Raw genomic sequence first — 18,991 nt, 5'->3', positions numbered from 1 at the left:
GACGCACAATAGGACAGGAAGCAGGAGAGCAGGGTTCAATTCCCCAGCCCGAGAGTCTCCCAGCCTCCTTTTGTTTATTAGTGTGTAACCTTCATCATTATTGTTCTGTCCGAAGCAGTGTAGGTGTGAAGTGATTGTGCGTGAGCAGAATGGAATGTTGCCTGAGGAGAGGGAAAGATGTGAGGAGACGCCGCGTTGCCTTTTGTTTCCTTTAGTTTGAATGAATTCACCCAGTTACTGTCTTTGTATTATTTGTTGTCGCCATTTTGCGTCAGTTACACGTTACACACGTTACACACGTTACACACGTATACCAGAGCACTGGTCACGTCATTCAATCACTACTGGTAAATTACTCAATCGTGTTAAAGCGACAGACGATGACAGTAAAGCTTTGAACATATATATTTTATTCATATATATAATAAATTTCTATGTACAATTTATTCTTCTTTTGTAAAGAAACAAAATGAAAGAGAAAGCTTTGATTGCAAACAGTGTTTCATACTAAAGGGAGGGGGAGAGAAAAAATGGAAAAGTGCTCAAAAAACGAGTGAGTGTGTTCCTTCCTCAGATGCACGAGGAGTTTGCCTTTGTTTTGCAGAGTCTGGAGGTTAGAATTCCCCCTGAAGTGGCTTTGATGTTGTGAGAGGCGTCTGATGCTCGTCATCAAATCATCAAGAGTTCACCCCCCCGCACGCCTTGAGGCTTTGGCCTTCTGTTGCGCAGATCTTTATCTGAAGCTCACACACACTCGCTGCAGAGGAGGAGGACGGCCGCCGCGCTCTCAGCCTGAGCGGCCGCCCCCGAGTTCAAACCCGCCGAGTTGGCTTTCGAAGCTGGCGGTGGGTTTCCACTGTTTGCAATCCTGCCGATCGCTTACTGGGACGCCGAGGTTACGAGCTCACAACCCCGCGGCGTGAAGGTCAGGGGTCAACGGCTGACGGGAGCGGTGATACATTCACACGGCGCGGCGAGGACAGCGGACGCCGTCGCGCCACCGGTTCACGCTCGGGGTGATGTCTGATTGTCTGTCAGTCGGCCGCCGAAGACAAAGTATGACACCATCAATGTAACATGATCACATAAATAACATCACAAAAATCATCCAGTGTACGGATTCTTGGCAAGAGGGTGGCCCTCAAAACAAAACAAAGGTAATACTTTCAACCAACGTGGATTCATAAGCTTTCTTTTTCTTTAAAGCAGTTGAGACAGTCATGCAACACGCAGCCCAGTCAGACTGACGGCTGTGACGGGGTTTCCCTCCCTTCTGAACGACTCCGAGGGGCTGTAAACTGAGAGCGCTGAGTTCAGACGAGCGGGCGGGCGCAGGAAACGGAGGAGGAGCGGAGGTTTGATGTTACACGGGAGAGAGAGAGAGACGAGCCGGGAGTCCCAGGCCCCGGGGAAAACTGTCCCAGTCCAGTCTGTGGTGTTTGGGATCTGAGTCTGGGGGATTGAGATCCAGGCCCAGCTTAAAGGTCTCGCAGGCGACGAAGAAGTAGAAGAAGAGCGGCCACACTGACCCAGAGCGCCCCGTGTGGCAGAACCTTGAATTACCACTCACTCACGTTTCACAAACTGTACACGTCAAGTCCATACAAAAGAGGTTTTGTTCAGCGGTGGCCGCAGAGTGCCAGAGGACTCCGCCCCTCCCCCCCTGCTGTGCTCGCGTCGCCCGTACTCCTTTGCTTCCGTCGCTGTGGCGGTCAGATGGGGTGGAGCGAGCCACTTTGTGCCGTTTTGTGCTGGAGGAGTCTCAAAGGCACCGTCCCGTCACATGATGTCCACAAAGAACTCACAGGGGTTGCCCATGGCGTGCTGGAATGACTGGCGGCTTGCGGTGAGCTCGGGGGGGATAGCGGCTAACTCTCTCCCGGGGGGGGCTCCGGGGGGCGTGCTGCTGCTGACCGAGGTCTTCGGGGCGAGGCGGGCCAGACAGTACGGGGGGGGCAGGCCCGGGGGGCCGTAGGAGGAGGCGTGGCTGCGCTCGCTGTGGGCGCAGGAGCCGGGCGCCGGCTGGGTGAAGGGGGCGTGGCTGTAGGTGAAGGAGGCGTGGCTGTTGTGCGAGTGGGTGTGGCTGTTGTGTGAGTGGGCGTGACTGTTGTGCGAGTGGGCGTGGCTGTTGTGTGAGTGGGCGTGGCTGCGGTGCGACTGGGAGTGGCTGAAGCCCGAGCGGGCGTGGCTGTGGTGGCTCATCTGGCTGGCGGCGCGGTCGGCCCGCCTCCCTCCTCCGCGGACCGCCGGCTCTGACTCGCTGCACGTGGACCTGTGGGGCTTCTCCTGCTGCGGGGAGGAGCGGCGGCCTTTGCCCGCGCTGGGGTTGGAGCCGCTGCTTCGGCTTCCTGAAGGGAACGCAGAAGACATTTTAGCTTAGCTGCATTCTGTACACATCAACCATGACACATCTTGTACAGGATACCGTCTGTGTGACACCTGTCGCCCCGTAAGGAAGCGTTACAAGCTCTCACACACCAGAGGACACGCTACTCTACATCCATGTTACACAGGGAACATCTGCTGTCACGGCCATGTGGTACAGCGTTCATGCGGACACGTGGGTTCTTTGTTTAAGGGGTCACGTGGTATTTTCTTATGAAATCTAGGGAGAGTCAAGGGCCAGCATGATTATCTCCAAGGTTTCTTTCCCCATAATCCACCTGCAGAAGACGCCGAGGTCGTCTTTGCCCAAACACTGAAACATGAAGATAAGCATGACACACCTGCATCAGGAGGACGCCCGGGAAATACACCACTAATCCAAGTTACTACCTTAGATTTGAACATTTTAGCTGTAACAGTGTGTTTAGTGGCCACACACACAGGCGCGTCACTGAGCTGATGTCGGTGTATCACACTCACACACAGTCCACACCTCCTTATCTGCAATGAGCCCAACAGTACTGGGTAAAGTGGAGCATGAGCGCCCCCTGGCAGGCGGAGCGCCAACGCAGGCACGAGGAGAGACGACCCAGATCATGCACCGCTCTCAATGCATGCCCACACACACACACACACACACACACACACAGAGTGAATGGACCACCAAGAAACTCAACTCACACACGCACTCATACACATATGGAGAAAGAAAACCCTTAAGACTATGTAGGAGAATGTTGAGGGCACAGAGGAAGAGGAGACGATGAAGAGGAGAGCGAGCAGCAGAGGAGGGGGGCGGGGGGAGGGAGGGGGGTGAGCAGGCTTACCAGTTCCCCCAGTGTCCTGGGACTACCTCCTCCTTCAGTCTACCGTCGCCCAGCAGAAACAGAGGGAACAACAGAATTACACACACACACACACACACACACACACACACACACACACACACACACCCCTTTCCCCCACGGCGCTGCCACGAGCCTGTGACGAGTCGCTTCGTCAGTTACCTCTAACCGGGCGCTTAATAAAACCAGGAAGGAAGTTTTTAAAAATGCCAAGAACACACACACATGCACCCAGTCGCACATGCAGGCAGACAGGTGGTTACCCAGGGTTACAGCAGCAGGTATCGTTTAGTATTTAGTGTGACTCTCTACCGCCACTCCACTTCTACAGTTATGTGATTTATTCTACTTCTGACGAGACAAAACTTCCACATGTGAGGGGGAAAACCACAGAGTTTATCTGAGGGGATTTCTGAGCAAAATTCAAATTTCAATTCTGAATGTTTCAAATGAGGAAATATGGGATTTAAAGACGATATCTCTCTCGTTTTGTGTATTTTCATATTGTTCCTCCATAACAGGAACCATGAATCACCAAGGGGACTTTTCATAGCAGAGAGCTGTAGAATTACAAGTATTTCTCCATGGTGGAATTATTGAAGAAAAGCAAAATACACCACTTCTCTCATTTGCACCTTTATCTGTCCTCTCTCCTTCAAAGCCTCAGAAAGCAGAGAGACAAACTGACCAGAACTTACCATCTTTTTATAACTTTAACTTTCCTACTACCGCCCACCCACAGAGAATACCCACAATGCCCCTCTCCCCCAACGCAGAGATGTGACGAACATGCGGCGGCGACACGTTTCCATTTGAAAATAAAGAAACAGAAAAGAAAAAGGAGGAGTGGTTGGAGTTTGGATGAAGAGGGATGGATGTGGCGTCACACCGAGTACTGCAGAGCTGCGTGACTCAAGATGCTCCCGATTGACCTTCACCCTACGGGATGCCTTTTAGAAAAACACCCATTTAATTATGACATCATGCATCCCGACGTCAGGAGGAAAGCCCAACATTTACACGAGTCACAGGTTTGTGAATAGGAGCGCTCAGATCGGGAATAAGGTCCTGCTGATGCATGTTGAGTCAAACGTCCAGATTCATTGATGACACGCCGATGGGAAGCCCCGCCCCCCTCACCTCCCTCCCTTCTGCCCACCGCTCACCCTCGCTGTGCTGGCTGCCTGCGCTCCCGCTGTGGAAGCTGTGGCACGGGTCTGAGTACCCCGGCGGGAAGCTGGGGGGCGCTGAGGGGAAGGGAGGGTAAGGGAACGGCTGCCCGCCCAGGGGCCAGGGGTTGCTGGTGGGCGGGAGCGGCGCCAGGGTGTCCTGCTCAGAGCCGCCGCCGCTGGAGCCCTCGTTTAGGTTGAGCGACGCCATGTCTGAGAAGAGAGCGAAAGAGGAGCGATTTAATGAGATTTCTCGGGAGCGTGTTACGCTGAGACACAGAGAAGAGGAAGAGGAAGAGGAAGAAGCTGCTGTACTCTGGCACAGGTCTCCAAAGGTGTAGTAGCACTGCTCAGAGAAGGTGATCTTGTTGACGGTGTGTCTCAGGTAGCCGTGCTTCAGCAGGCTGCTCGCATACTTCCTCGCATCCCGCCGGTCCTTAAATCCTTCCACTCTGGAGTACAGCCAGTCCACCACGTCAGCACCTGCCCACACACACACACACACACACACACACACACACACACGTACACACACACGTAGTCAGTCTGCTGCTCTAATGTGTTCAACAGACACAACAAATACTACGTGTGAAGCAGGACTGAGGTGCAGCAGGTAGGAAGGGGAAGGACGGAGACATCATGAGAGTTACATGACTTAGGTAGGAGGATTTAATATTCAGTCAGAGTTCAGGCTTTCTCACCGATGACCGCATTGGCGATGGTGATCTTCAACCACATCCTGTCTCGGATCTCTAGCCCGGAGTCAGGTAACTGCATCACCTTGACGATGGTTGCCATGTCGGTTTTACTTGCAGACAGTGGCAAGTCGTCAAATTCTAGAGATGGAAGTGATAGAGGGAAAACAGAAGAAGAGGAAGAAGAAGAGTGAAAAAACCTTCCAATAGCTTGATGCTGTAAGGTTGTAGTGAATTTGAATAACCACTGTTTGGTTTGTGTAAGTGTGTGTGTGTGTGTGTGTGACAGTAGTGTTTGCATGTGTTTACCGTAGTGTGGGTAAGGTCCTGTGAGGGCAGTGGTGTGTGAGATCCAGGCTGCAGGGTCGATGGGTCTCACAGGTTCAGCTGCACAAACAAACATCACTTAAATAAATCAAATAAAGATGAATCGTCTACTTCAGGACCATGACAACATATCTGCAATGTAGTCCGATGTTGTCAGATATGTATACTGTGATATAATGGTTACATAAGTTAACAAGAAGTCTATTTCCAGCAAAGTCTCACCGCGGGGGATGGTGAAGTAGCTGCGTGGAGACGGATCCCAACATTTGGCAACAGTGAGACTGATGGGGCTGTGAAGAGACAAAGAGAACATTTACATACAACAGATGCATAAAATAAAATAAAATAAAATAAAGTAAAGTGAAATAAAATAAAATAAAATAAAGTAAAGTAAAGTAAAGTAAAGTCAAATAAAATAAAATAAAATAAAATAAAATAAAATAAAATAAAATAAAATAAAATAAAATAAAATAAAATAAAGTAAAGTGAAATAAAATAAAATAACTAATGTGAAACTAATGTGATATCTTTTCACTTATTTAGAAGAGTTAATAAAAAAAAAGTCATCAATCTGGTGACTGTTTTGCTATCATGTTAACCTGTAGAGATACATTACATATGCATTTTACATTCTAAGCTGCTCTCAATAACAATTACATCATTACTGTTAACCTCTACACCCATACAGTATCTTATCAAGTACATATTTACTATGGGTAAAAAAACGTAAATGTGTCATAGAATAGTGATCTGTTCTTACCCCGTTTTGGAGACGATCTCTCTGAGGATCCTCACAGCGTCGTCATTGCTCATATTCTCAAAGTTCACGTCATTCACCTGAATATCAGACCACAAAATATATATTTATGTAAGGATTTGTTTAAATGACGTGCAGGGGATACCGAATATGACGTCTTATCTGTGCGGACGAGCGCTACATGAGTTTAATCTCTGCAGTGCTGCCAGACCTTCGGATGCTAAGCTGCTTTCTATGTGATACACAGTGAAAGCGCAAATGTTGGCCGTTGACAAATTATAATCCGCCCGCCATGTGTTCTACGATGGGCGTAGAGATCAAACAGAGGCGATGGCAGGAAGGAAAGGGAGAGGCAGAATTACCACTTTTATGAAAGCCTCTTATATAGGAAGCCAACAGAACATTCCAGCATATTAACAAGTCACACACCTATAACTGCTCTAATTGTGTCTCAGGTGCTGCTTTTACACTCCACAAACAGCAGCAGCTTTAAAGAGCCGCTAAATCCCCACCCGCTGCCTTTTCGCCATCTTCACATTACGGCTGTGAAGTTTCCCGCCATATTGACTCATTATCGTGTGAGGTGTGTGTACCTGGAGGAGCATGTCGCCGGGTTCTATTCTGCCGTCGGCAGCCACAGCTCCGCCCTTCATGATGGAGCCGATGTAGATGCCGCCGTCTCCCCGGTCGTTGCTCTGACCGACAATACTGATGCCCAAGAAGTTGTACTTCTCTGTCGGGAGAGAGGAGAGGAGGAACGAGTGAGATCGCCACGTCCAGCAAACGCTACGCCGGTCCAAGGAACAGGTGTGTGTGTGTGTGTGTGTGTGTGTGTGTGTGTGTGTGTGTGTGTGTCAGGTTTACCCATGTTGAGCGTGACGGTGATGATGTTGAGGCTCATCGTGGAGTCGGTGATGCTGCTGAAGGACGAAGACTGGAAAGGGCAGGAAGTGGACACACAGTGAGTGAGTGAGCGGATCAATGGCATAAAGTCGGAATTAGTTGGCGCTTTGCCCTGTTTGGGGCATTTAACAGCAGGGAACAGCAGAGTGTCTCACCCGGTCCATCTTGGCCACTTTGTGCCTCCGCCGGCGCCGCTTGTGTCTGCGCATCAGCTGCGATGACGAACTCTGCTCTGTGGAGCTACTGAGCCTGAGAGAGAGAGAGGGAGAGAGAGAGAGAGAAGGAAGAGGAGAGGTCGTGCTGCTTAGTTTCGTACTTCGGTTCATTTGACTGCTGCATGACTTGCTGAAGCGTCGGTTGTAAAATGATGGATTGTGTCATTATACTGACAGTAGAGGAACAGGAAGAGCCAAGGTGAATTACAAAATCGTTCCCTTCAGATTGATGTGTGTTGTAAGTTCTTCCAAAGCGCTGAACGAGCAGTGCAGTTACCTGCTGGCATCCTCGTCTTCCTCGCTGTCCACGAAGGAGCTGGACTCCAACTCGCTGCTCATTACCGAGGCGCTGTCGTAACCCATGGCCGAGTCCCTGGCGGTGCGCTCTGATTTAGAGTGACCGTTGATGCGCGGGACTGCAGACAGAGAGAGAGAGAGAGAGAGAGAGAGGGAGAGAGAGAGAGAGAGAGAGAGAGAGAGAGAGAGAGAGGGAGAGAGAGAGGGAGAGAGAGAGAGAGAGAGAGAGAGAGAGGGAGGGAGAGAGAGCAGCGAGTGAGACGTGAGGTCAGATCGCTCCTCTGGTTGTGGAGTCTGAAGGAGGCTGAGCTGGATTGGACCTTAGCCGTCTCTACTGGAGGGCTTTACTCTCAGAGTGCTGGGAGATGCTGGTATTAATGTCAACAGGAAGTGAAAAGCAGAACTGGGATTTCAGTGTGACGTTCCTCTTCACAGACTGACAGATAGAGCATCAACAACAGAACATGAAAGGCAGCAGCCATGATACAAATAAGCAGTAAATACAGTAATCCCTGCATTAACTAAGATTTATTTCCAACACGATGTAATCTCTAGACGGGGGGACGTCAGACAGTCAGAACTTCGGTGTGTCCCCTGCTCCGTCCACGCTCATACGTACATTGACAGGGAGGCGGCGCTGTCTCGGGGTGACAGCGGATTGGCCGGAAAGGTCTGCTAAGGTGAAGAGGGCGTGGCAGGCAGCGCGTTCGCCGGGAGGGAGCCAAACATTCCAGCAATGCCGTGGCTCCCATTGCCAGCTCCGCCCAACAGGCGCTCATATGAGACAACGCACGAGCTGCACAGAGACGCTGGCTCAGCAGAGGGACGTCAGGAGTGACCGGGGGGGGACGGACTGCGATCTGTGTCTTTGTGCTCTAGTCCATCTGTTCTAGTCCCTGTCTACAAGCAGAGCGTCCCTGCTGTGCAAAGGCTGAGACAGAAGACAGGGCAGAGGGATCCTGGATGAAGAGCGGTGAGAGCACGGAGACGAGCAGAGATCACTATGGCAACGGCAACTTTTTGACTGGTGGAGCCTTTTACAACCTCTTAACAAACCTACTACAAGCTATGTGGCTTAGTTTGGGTCGAAAACAATATTTAACTTCATCCACTATCAAAAAAATTGTATAACAATTTGATGACCCAGTTTCTTCACACAGCAGCTACAAAGACTCACTACAAGTACAATAACATTACCTAAGAGCCCCTAATACTGATTCACTTACACATAATTACGCAATTAACCAGCCACTGAACTAACAACATACACCAATAAACAACAACAGGAATCTATAAAGACACCCTGGACTGGAACAACAGCACAAATGTCCCTCACCACCCGCCGACCGCGTGTCCTCGTCCGCCGCACAGACAAACTGAGAGCTGAGAGTGAGCAGAGAGTCTCACCTCCTCTCCCTCCCCCCCTCATTCCCCCCGGCACGCAACTATAGAATGACTGATAATCTGCTTTGGACCAATCAGATGTCACGACTGTCAAAACAAGAGAGAGTTTGGAGATAAAGAGAGAGGTGGTGGGTGGGGGAGGGGGCTTCGCTTGTCACACCATCAGGCGATTAAAGCCAAACACCTTCAGGAGGACCTTCAGCATGTCTGAAGTCGCTTCACAGTGATGGGAGGCTGATGTTTGTGTGTTAATACTTTAATACGAGGGAGTGCTTCAAGCTCAGCCGCGTCTCCTCTGACCTCTGACCTCTGCCTCTCCCTGATCTCTGTGCTCATTCGCACAACCGAGTATCTGAGCCACGCATGAACCCGGGTAGCCCCAGGAACCCACGTACACAGGTGTCAGGTGCCCCCTCAGACACGCACACCCCCACACCCGTCTCCCTGATTGAAGGTTGAGATCACCTTGGGGCCTTGAAAGCAGATCGTGTACCACCGTGCTGCCTTCAGGGACCCTCAGACACCTGTCCACCCTCCTCAAATCTACCCGCTCGCATTATTCACCCGTTCATCCTGACACAGCACAGACGGGGGAATAACAGGAGATATGTTTACCACTTTAACCGCTCACTGTAACACAGCGAGCAGGCAGAGACGCTCCAAGCCAGCGTATCGCGTAACCGGGGAATTCCTGCCGCTGAAGCTGCAGGGCCGGCAGGTAAACACGTGACAGTGACGCGCTCTTAGCCGACGCTTAAGTGAATTAGAGTCTACGGGGCCTTACAGGGCAGATTTATGAGCCATGAAACTGCTCTCACACTGAGTGGGGAACGGCCAATTCCCCCGATGGTTTCACTTAATTACAGCTAATAAACAAGCAGGCAAGGAGACGGCGGACGTGCGTGCGTGCGTGTGTTTGTGTGTGTACGCGTGTGTGTGCAAAGCTGTACTCTCAGTTTTACGTGGAGGTCAGATGAACGCGGGGGAGGACGAAGGCCAGATGCAAAGTTGATTAAGTCTGAGGTATTTCTGCATGGCGTGTGCTTCAGTCAGGGAGCTGCAGAGGAAGTGTCACCTGTGCCAGGAGACGCTGCGCTGGCGATGGAATCAGCAGATCCCCACCGCTCCGTTCTCCTGCTGAAAAGGAGGTGCAGCTCAGACACGAGACTGGTGTTTCCCCTCAGCCTGATGGTTCACTCCTCACACACTAATTGCGCCACATAAATGAATAACTACTTGGCTAATGAGCCTGGAGTGCAGGATCCAAAGAGCCCGGGATGAGAGGAGGAGAAACACAAGGCGGAGAGGGAAGAGGAAGAGCGAGCGAGGGACAACTGGCTTCGGCGCTGGCATGAAGGTGAAAACGGAAAACGGCCGCCAGGCATCGGGAGTTGATTGCTTTCTGGAATAAACCCCAACTAATTTGGCCACAGAAAGAGCTCATGTGACAGGGACAGGGACAGGGACAGGGACAGGGACAGGGACAGGGACAGGGACAGGGACCAGACCGGAGTGGAATGAAGATGTCTCAGTGGCTTAAACACACCGACACATCTGCGGCAAACACAACACACACCTTGTGTTTGCTGCAGCACCAGCAGAGCCTGTTTCTGTGTTCATGTGATGCTGCCTGGCAGGCCTGCACGTTTACACACCGGGCCAAAAATGAGAAGAGAGAATAGCAGAATAATAAAGAGAACAGAGATGAATAATAAAGGCTCCACTGACAAACATGGAATCTACAAGTTATATTCCAAGGAGCTAAACTGTATTCAACGATAGGCAGCGACAGATTCCTTTGTTTTTTTCCCCCCTAAACTAGCGACAGGGTGTAACGATCCGGACTGGAGAGAGACTGTGATGTGAAAAACCTGATCTGCTCACAGGAAAGACACCAACACGGGAGAATTCCTCTGAAAGATTAAGACTGTCTTTTCCCAGGTTTGGGATGTGAAGTTGATTGCTCTGCGTCTTTCCCTGCAGGCCTGCTTACATGCCTGTCTGTCTGCTGTCTGTCTGCTGTCTGTCCTCTGGTTTGGAGGGGGCGAGTCCAAGAAAAATGTAGCTGAAATGTGATCACTTTTGAGATAATTGCACACCCGGGTGTAAGAAGGAAGCGTCCGTTCTCTGGCTGATAACACTCACGCTCTGTCTCTCTGGCTCTCCTCCGCGCTCGCTCCCTCTCCCGCTCCCTGCGGTGGCTCAGGAGCGACTCGGTGCCCGTCTCCGTGTCCAGGCCGTCTCGACTGCTCACCGCGTTGGCGCTGCAACACACACATTGTAAGGGGGAGAAACACAAATGACTCTCTCTACCTGTTATAACGTCGCCACCTACAAATGGGAAGAGAACACAACATATATTACCACTCTGTGTCCAATTCAGCCCCTCTGGCCAGAGCGGCGGCCCCATTGTCGCTGGTATGTGATGTGTGTTTCTCTAAGTGTCATTAATGACCACATACGCTGCAAAGGGAGCCGCTCCGGACAATACTGGCATTAATAAGACCTATTGAAATCCCAGATGGTGCCTGGAGCGCGACGGGGAGAGCGAGAGAGAGAGAGAGAGAGAGAGAGAGAGAGAGAGAGAGAAGAAGAAGAGGGGGGAGAAATGACACATCGCATAAAAAGGTAGGAGGGGTAGATCAGGTGTGGGCCGAGCTGGAGTCCGGCTTGTGGTCTTGGGTGTGTAGGGGGTTCTGGGGGGGCAGGGTGGGTGGGGGCGTGGCCTCAGGCGTGGAGGTTAAAGGACTCACACAGCCACCGGCCGCCTGTGAAACCTGAGGCTGGTGAGAACGCTGCTCAGCCCCGTCTGCCTGTCACACACACTTATCTTACATGTACCTTGCACCTGCATACATAATTGCGCTTACATGCAGGCACATGTGTGTGTGTGTGTGTGTGTGTGTGTCAGAGCTCATATATGAAGGAAGCAGATTGACACTAACATAATAAAACCATCCTGAGAATATGAAACCATGATCTCAAGTGTGATACAGTGATCAATGCAAATTAAAAGCAGACAGAATGCTGTGTGAGTGTGTGTGAGTGAGTGTGTGTGTGTGGTGTGTGTGCCACGCTCACTCAGCAGGATAAATGGCTCAATGAGGCGTGCGCGCATGTTTGTGCATCACAGTGCTAATGGCTGCACCTGGGCCGGGCTTCAGCACACAGGTCAGCGCCCGCATGCAAATACGCCGCGCTTCAGACGCCACTGTGTCTGTGGAGACGCACAGTTTGGCGTCGTGTCAAGCCACGGTGTGGTGTGTGTGTGTACGTGGGTGTGTGTGGACGTGTGTCTGTCTGTCTGTCTCTCAGGGGTCACTGTGTGACCAGGCGGCAGGTCTGCTGATCCGGAGGAAGATTATCCGAGGCGCTGGGCTTCAGCTGTGAACAATCGCGCCCCCCCTCCCCCCCCTCACCCCCGCCCCTTCAATCCCCCCAGCCCCCCCTCTGACTCGCTCGCACCCGCCGCCCTTCGCATTCTCCCTCCTGGGAAATGGGAGACGGGCGCTTTTAATGTCCCTTAATCCGGATTACCAGGCAGCAGCGCGTCAGTTGTGTCCATTCTCAGCCCCAAAACAGCCATTCTGTCTGCAAGCTCATCAAATGCGGCCATTCACACCGAGCCACCGGCACATGAGATGCATGAATAACACACAAAGGGAAAATGAAGTGGTAATAATATTCCCACTATTTACAGAGAGAGGCAAAAAGGCTGGAAGAGGGGATTTATTTCAGAAAGAGAGGAGAGCCTGCCAGAGAGAGAGAGAGGGAGAGAGAGAGAGGGGGGAAAGGAGGGAGGGGAGTGACGTTGAGGTGAGGTGAGGTGTCATCTGGCTCCACAAGGTGGCAGCAGTCCCAGCCAACACGGGGCCAAGAACAATAACAGCATCAGGCGGGCGGGCTGACAGGCGAGCAGCAGCAGGTAGGAGCGGCCCGCAAGAGGGCAAGAGAGAGCCGAGACGTCAAACACGGGATAAAGAGACGGACTGAGACGTGACAGGCGCTGACATGACAGACTGCAGCTTCTCAATATAGAGTCTGGCCCGTGTTGCTCTGGTTGTGTAATGGCAACAGCCCCTAACCCCTCTGCCCCCCCCCCCTCAGCTATATTTAGCTCTGAGGCTTCTCCTTCGCACGTCCAGCGATAGTCTTCAATCTGTCCGCTGGGCGTCCGTGTCTTCCAGGAGAAAAGAGCCCGTTCTTCAGCTTTCGTGCCGCCATTTTTTATGGCCGCCCGCCGCATCCTTTTATTAGCGTTAACACGGTAGGGTTGAACGCTCTTAAGGGCCGAACACAATGGGCCTCGTCGAGCGCCGCTATTCCCATGCCGATGTTTATGCTGTAAAGGCTATTTGAAGAATCGGCGGCGGTTGGAGGGGGCGTCGTATGGATGTTTACATAGATGAGCGGACTAACGCCTCGCGCCACGGCTGGGTGGGCTTCAAACGCTGAGTGCGTGTTAGTGGAAATAGCACGTACGAGTTCACAGGTCGCTCGGAGGCAAGCACGCGCGCGTACTCTCTCAGGCTTTGGCACACACACTTCAGCGCCGAGTCCTCAGGCAGGCGTGTACTGTATATGAGCCACCTACACCTCCCATCCCAGCCTGAGAGGGGCTGCAGCTCTCTGATGAGCTTTCCAGATTGTGATTAGCACATATGGCACGCTGTGAAATAAAAAGGTCACACGGTGCACGAGGGGGGGGGGGGACCGAGCGCTCCGGTACGCCTGCCTGCACCGCTGTGTGTGTGCGTGCGCCTGTCTGTGTGTTTGTGTGTAATTGTGCATATATGACAGCACGTAATCAGCCTACTTACTGGAAAGAGGGGGGCCGCGAGTCTCCTATGCCCCCGGTCCGCTCCAGGGGAGGGGGCAGCTCTGGGTGGCTCTCTGTGCACTGGGATCCCCCGTCAGAGTGAGAGCTCTCAGCCAGGACCAGCTGGAGGAGGAGGAGGAGGAGGAGGAGGAGGAGGAGACATCATTATAAAGGAGACATATGCTGGGAAGGACAAACAAACTGGGATACAAGCTCCTTTTCTCCGACGGGAAGAATTTATAGGAAAACGACCTGGACAGCATTCAAAGATAAACTGAAGCGATGGAGACAAACACATTTAGATAAGAGATGAGACGAGAAGCAGCAAAGAGGCCTGGAGACGCTTTAGGACGGCAGGGACAGACGGAGACGCGCAGCGACTCAAAATAGAAGCTCGGGTTGAACGCCACGACAACAAAGGACGACGTTCAGCGACCCGCACGCACATCCGCCGCAGCGTCTCCGCTCCTTTCATCTGAGGGACGATAATGAAAGTTAAAGGAGGCCGCGGCTAATGACTGCACGCTCTGTGATAGCGCCGGGGCCGAGCGAGCTTGGGGGGGGGCTTGCCGGTGTCGCTATGGTAATGCACTTTAAGAGCGGACTCTTAATGAAGCTACGGGCTGCTTTCATTTTCAAGAAGGACTGAAAGTATTTCCTCCCCGTCGTGTCTGAGGCGAAGGACGGAGAGGATTTTTTTACGTGTCGGTGACGAATCTGCACGTCGGCAGCGATGCCTCATACGAATCATGAGTCACGAGTCTTATTCTGGTCAAATCCACCTCCGACTCCACAGACTTAATTAATGCGCTCCACTCTGACCTCTGACCTCCCGTTGCGGGGGGGGGGGGAAGCCAGTAAAAACGTAACGTCCCCAGAGGGATTAATAAAGCGTGACATTATTATAACGCAGCCTGATACAAAGTGGCCAAACCCTGCCAGCCATTAAGTAGATTAAATTTACTCCTCGCATCCTGTCCGACTCCATTACGCCGCCCTGTTGCTCTGAGTCTCCCGGTAAGATTCCGGAATAAGGGCCGCGGCACGTGTTGTATGGGAGCGCCTACACCTCTACGTGAGCAGCGTGATGGAGGTGCGGAGTGTGTTAAAGAGGTGTGGGGGTGTGATGTGACCCGTGGGGGCTCCGCTGACGGGAACTGGGGCGGGGGCGGGGGGGGCGGCACCGTCCGTCTCACTTACCCAGGACACCACTCGCCCGTTGAAGCACGGCAGCTTGGCGTTGTCGTCGGAAATCTCCTCTTTGACAACTCTGAGAGAGAGAGAGGAAGGGAGAGAGAGAGAGAGAGAGAGAGAGAGAGAGAGAGAGAGAGAGAGAGAGAGAGAGTCAGGATGCAGCTCACACAGCTTCCATTCCTCGCACAGCCCACACACACACACACACACTGAGAGATATTCACGCTTTGTAAGTCACATTTTCCACATGGCGCTCAATCAGCATCGGTGAGCGGCGGCGGCGACGGCGACGGCGACGTTCTCGGTCCCGATTCTTTGCGGCTGATTTATGGACAAGGCTGGACTTTCAGTTACACGACATGACAGAGCTGCTTAACCCCGCAAGGACGGAGCCGTAAATCAGTAATGAAAGTGTCCCGATGTAAATCTGTAAAGTGTGTGTGTGTGTGTGTGTGTATACAGTCTGCAATCATCCATTAGGTCACCATAGATAGAAGGGGGGATAAAAGGGAGAGGACATAGTGAGTGGTGTGACAACAGGGCGTTAAAGCCTGTGAGTGTGTGTGTTCTGTGTGTGTGTGTGTGTGTGTGTGTGTATTAATAGAGTTATCCAGGGTGTGAGAATGACCCCGTCATGTTCGTCTTTGGCTGTAAATTCTCAACAAAAATACCACCCAGTTACCCTTTGACCCTCTGGGACACACGGCTCAGGCAGCCAGCACACACACACCTGCTCCGCTCCAGTCACGCAGATCCAGGCCCCCGAGCGAGCGAGCGGAGGAGCCGCCGACACACACACATGTACACACACGCCCTGATCTATTTATCAGCTGCTGTTCCACTGTAGCTCTCTGTATACGTTTGTGTAAACAGTTTGTTGTTTTCACAAAAGGGATTTTCCAATGGTTGGTACGGTGGAAACTCTCTCCTTGGTGTGCGAGTCAAAAGAGAGAGAGCCTGAGATGATTTTACACTGGAGGAGATCTCGCCAAAACCCTCTCCTCCGCCCCCCCCCGCCCGGCCCCCCGCTACTGAAACGATTCAACAGACGAGCAGTGTGTGTGCCGCTGCTGCTGTGGGAGCTGCTGGGAATGCTGGGAGTGGTGGACGGAGATAACGTGTGTGTGAGTCCAAACGTGGACCAAAGAACGTGCTCCACCTCAGGGGAGGAAGGGGAGGGGGGGAGGGAGGCTGCTGGCCTCTTGTTAGGTTAGGAAGTGTTTGCATCCTCTCCCTCCCTGACCAGCTGTAAGGTGACTTGTGAGGATGTGGGAGGAGCCTGCGCAAATAATAAAACATCTTCTTTGTCCCGTCTGTATGGTTTCACACACACACACACACACACACACACGTGCGCACCATGTATGCTGCCACAGTCTGAGGGACTCTGACAGAGGTTCCTCACTCGACGAATCCTGTAGAATCGCCGCCGTCAGGAAAACCAATAGAAAACCGAGACGGCGATCCAAACATAACAGATGACGTCATCAGCTGGGAGTGAAATATGCACAGGCTGCATTCTTTACTGCTTTCATCTGAGATCAGGAGCCGTGTTAGTTAGTTCCACCCTGAACTTTTAACGAGCTCACACGCACTCCCACTCGGACACACGCATAACACGTAACACACACACATAAGCCCTGTTTAAAGCAGCATGTGCCCGGTGTGGGCCGCTGTCACTGATCTGACTTCTTAGAGCCGACAGCTTAAATGGGTCTTAACAGATTTCACCGGATAATGACAAAAGATTTACCCCGGTGATCGCCCAATATTCCACTGCTGGGGATCTGCGTGTGTGTGTGTGTGTGTGTTCTGTGTGTGTGTAGCTGGAGCAGATTAATCCTGTTTGTTTATGCGCTGGGAGACAGGAGTGGATGGGTCGTTAAGGCCTAAAGCAGAGAAACGGAGCTGAAACAGGGAAGTCAAGTAAGACTCATCCAACAGAACCCTGAACCCTGAACTTTAACTATCTATAAGACGCTAATGAACAGTGTACGCAAGGTCAGGGCACAGTCTACGCATTAAAGAACCTTGGCTGTAAATGCTGTGACATACACACACACACACACACACACAAACACACACACACATACACCTTCGAATCTGTCAAACGTCCTTAAATGCGGTGAAAACAAAACAATAATATTTGAGGCGAGGCAGAAACGCTGCAGATCCTCGCAGCTTAAAGCATCGCTAGAAGAAAGACCCCCCCCCCCCCCCCCCCCCCCCCCCCCCCCCTCCCTCGCCGCTGAGCAACCCCCCACCGTCTCCCAGACACAAACAAGAGCGTTTTCTTTCAGACCTTCGCCTTGGCTGCTTCCTCGCCTCCTGAGTGCCTCTGTGACTTGCATTATAGTGAGGACTCAAACTCAAACCCACTCGCCACCAGTGGCAGCGACATAATACCAATTCATCAGCTCAAAGTCTCCGCGAAAGCACAAGTGGGCTTCGCTTCAACACAGCCCGGCCTCACTTTTTCCAGGGGGGGGGGGGGGCCATGAATATTGATGAGCCAATGAACATTGTGGGAAATGTACCAAACACGGCTGCGGTATGGAACGCGCTCGGCTAATAACGCGGCGTTTTGCTCCATTGTGACCGACCGGAACAAACCGCGGCGTTTTATAAAGGTCACACGCCTCGTATTAGAGTCGTGATTTGGGGAGTAAGCGCTCGTGGGATCGTGCCTGGCCCCCTCGTGCACGTGGCACTGATAGTTTGACGCTCCCCGTAAGAAAATGGCTGGTTGTTCCCCGCCGCTCAGCAGGGGAGCAACCGTGGAGGACTTTGCACTGACTGCTCATTTACATTTCAAACACTGTCTGTAACTGCAAGGGATTTGATGTTTTCCCTCTCCGCTCTGCAGTCTTATTCCTCCCTTGCTGATTCTCCGGCAGCCATACTGTCTGAGCTCGATGCGGCCCGGCCTTCAAAGCGCCGCCGTCCTCTACGCCTTTGACTGAGCCTGCTTCTATACGCCGCCGAGGGGTGTGGAGCCTTTACATTCTATAAGGCGCCATTCTACCCTCACTGCCAATATATTCAATTGGTAATATCCCCCCATGCACACACACACACACACACACAGACACACACACACACAGGAGCCGGTAGGCCTACTGTTGTGACGCATTCGGCAACGCGTCTCCACGCTGAGGTTTAAGAGCAAACACGCTCTTTTTGTTTCCATAATCTGCTTGTCGATCACCTGAGGCCTGAGCGAGCGAGCGAGCGAGCGAGCGGCCCCGGCTCGCTGCGCCAGAGAAGCAGGAAGCCGAGGCCGCGGGGACAAAGCAGCGCGGCGACTCACCAGGAAGAGCCGGTTTCCCTCGCAAGGTCAGACCGCGGTGGAAATGTGTGACACTGCCGGCCTGCATTTCCTCACAATCCTGTTTGGGAATGCGGTGCCATGTTGCCTGTGTGTGTGTGTGCGTGTGTGTGTGTGAGAGAGAGAGAGAGAGAGAGAGTGTGTGCGCCAAAGCATGAGACTTCAGAATGGAATGAGAAATTGGCACAAATATGTCATCCTCAGCAGAGACCTGATACAAGTCTGACCCAGAGTAAAAGGCTCCACCACAAAGCCTCAGTATCATCACCAGAGAAGAGAGAGAGAGAGAGAGAGAGAGAGAGAAAGAAAGATACAAAGAGAGAAAGAAAGAAAGAAAGAAAGAAAGAAAGAAAGAAAGAAAGAAAGCAGCCTATACTTCAGTTGTAAAGGCCTGCCTGAGGTTGACAGAGGAGGTAACTGGCTCCTGAGGCTCTCTGAGTTCAAAGTCAAACGTAAACCAGAATGTGGAGTTAGTGTGCAGATAGAGTCTCTTTGTCGAGCTCTGTTTGCTTCTATCTGCTCGCTTCTATTTAGCTTACACACACAATAACACTGCATGACCTGTGTGTGTGTGTGTGTGTGTGTGTGTGTGTTTAAAAAATACATGTAGGGACCATATATGTTGTGTGCAATGATTAACTACTGCAACGGTG

At 52.0% G+C, this 18,991-nt stretch overlaps 1 protein-coding gene across 2 annotated transcripts in view; it reads right to left on the bottom strand.

Moving 5' to 3' along the window:
* Positions 1 to 363: 363 nt before the first annotated feature.
* LOC143013003 (segment polarity protein dishevelled homolog DVL-1-like) overlaps positions 364 to 18,991 on the bottom strand; it is a 20,173-nt gene continuing 1,545 nt past the window's right edge. The window contains exons 2-15 of one of the 2 annotated variants that reach the window (XM_076166407.1): positions 15,017 to 15,086; positions 13,818 to 13,939; positions 11,143 to 11,261; positions 7,574 to 7,712; positions 7,237 to 7,330; positions 7,043 to 7,112; positions 6,772 to 6,911; positions 6,182 to 6,258; positions 5,644 to 5,711; positions 5,404 to 5,481; positions 5,101 to 5,235; positions 4,715 to 4,882; positions 4,397 to 4,612; positions 384 to 2,348 (exon numbers count right to left, since the gene is read on the bottom strand). In XM_076166407.1, the coding sequence (XP_076022522.1) occupies positions 1,780 to 2,348; positions 4,397 to 4,612; positions 4,715 to 4,882; positions 5,101 to 5,235; positions 5,404 to 5,481; positions 5,644 to 5,711; positions 6,182 to 6,258; positions 6,772 to 6,911; positions 7,043 to 7,112; positions 7,237 to 7,330; positions 7,574 to 7,712; positions 11,143 to 11,261; positions 13,818 to 13,939; positions 15,017 to 15,086 (2,065 nt within the window). In that variant the 3' untranslated portion in view covers positions 384 to 1,779. Of the gene's footprint in view, positions 2,349 to 4,396; positions 4,613 to 4,714; positions 4,883 to 5,100; positions 5,482 to 5,643; positions 5,712 to 6,181; positions 6,259 to 6,771; positions 6,912 to 7,042; positions 7,113 to 7,236; positions 7,331 to 7,573; positions 7,713 to 11,142; positions 11,262 to 13,817; positions 13,940 to 15,016; positions 15,087 to 18,991 lie in introns of both variants that reach the window. The other variant, XM_076166406.1, reaches the window with a different exon arrangement.

Source organism: Genypterus blacodes, unplaced genomic scaffold (assembly GCF_046128005.1).
Source record: "Genypterus blacodes isolate CSIRO-AG114 ecotype Tasmania unplaced genomic scaffold, CSIRO-AGI_Gbla_v1 ptg000156l_1, whole genome shotgun sequence".
NCBI classification, from domain to species: domain Eukaryota; kingdom Metazoa; phylum Chordata; class Actinopteri; order Ophidiiformes; family Ophidiidae; genus Genypterus; species Genypterus blacodes.
This window is presented reverse-complemented; position numbering and strand designations above follow the sequence as displayed.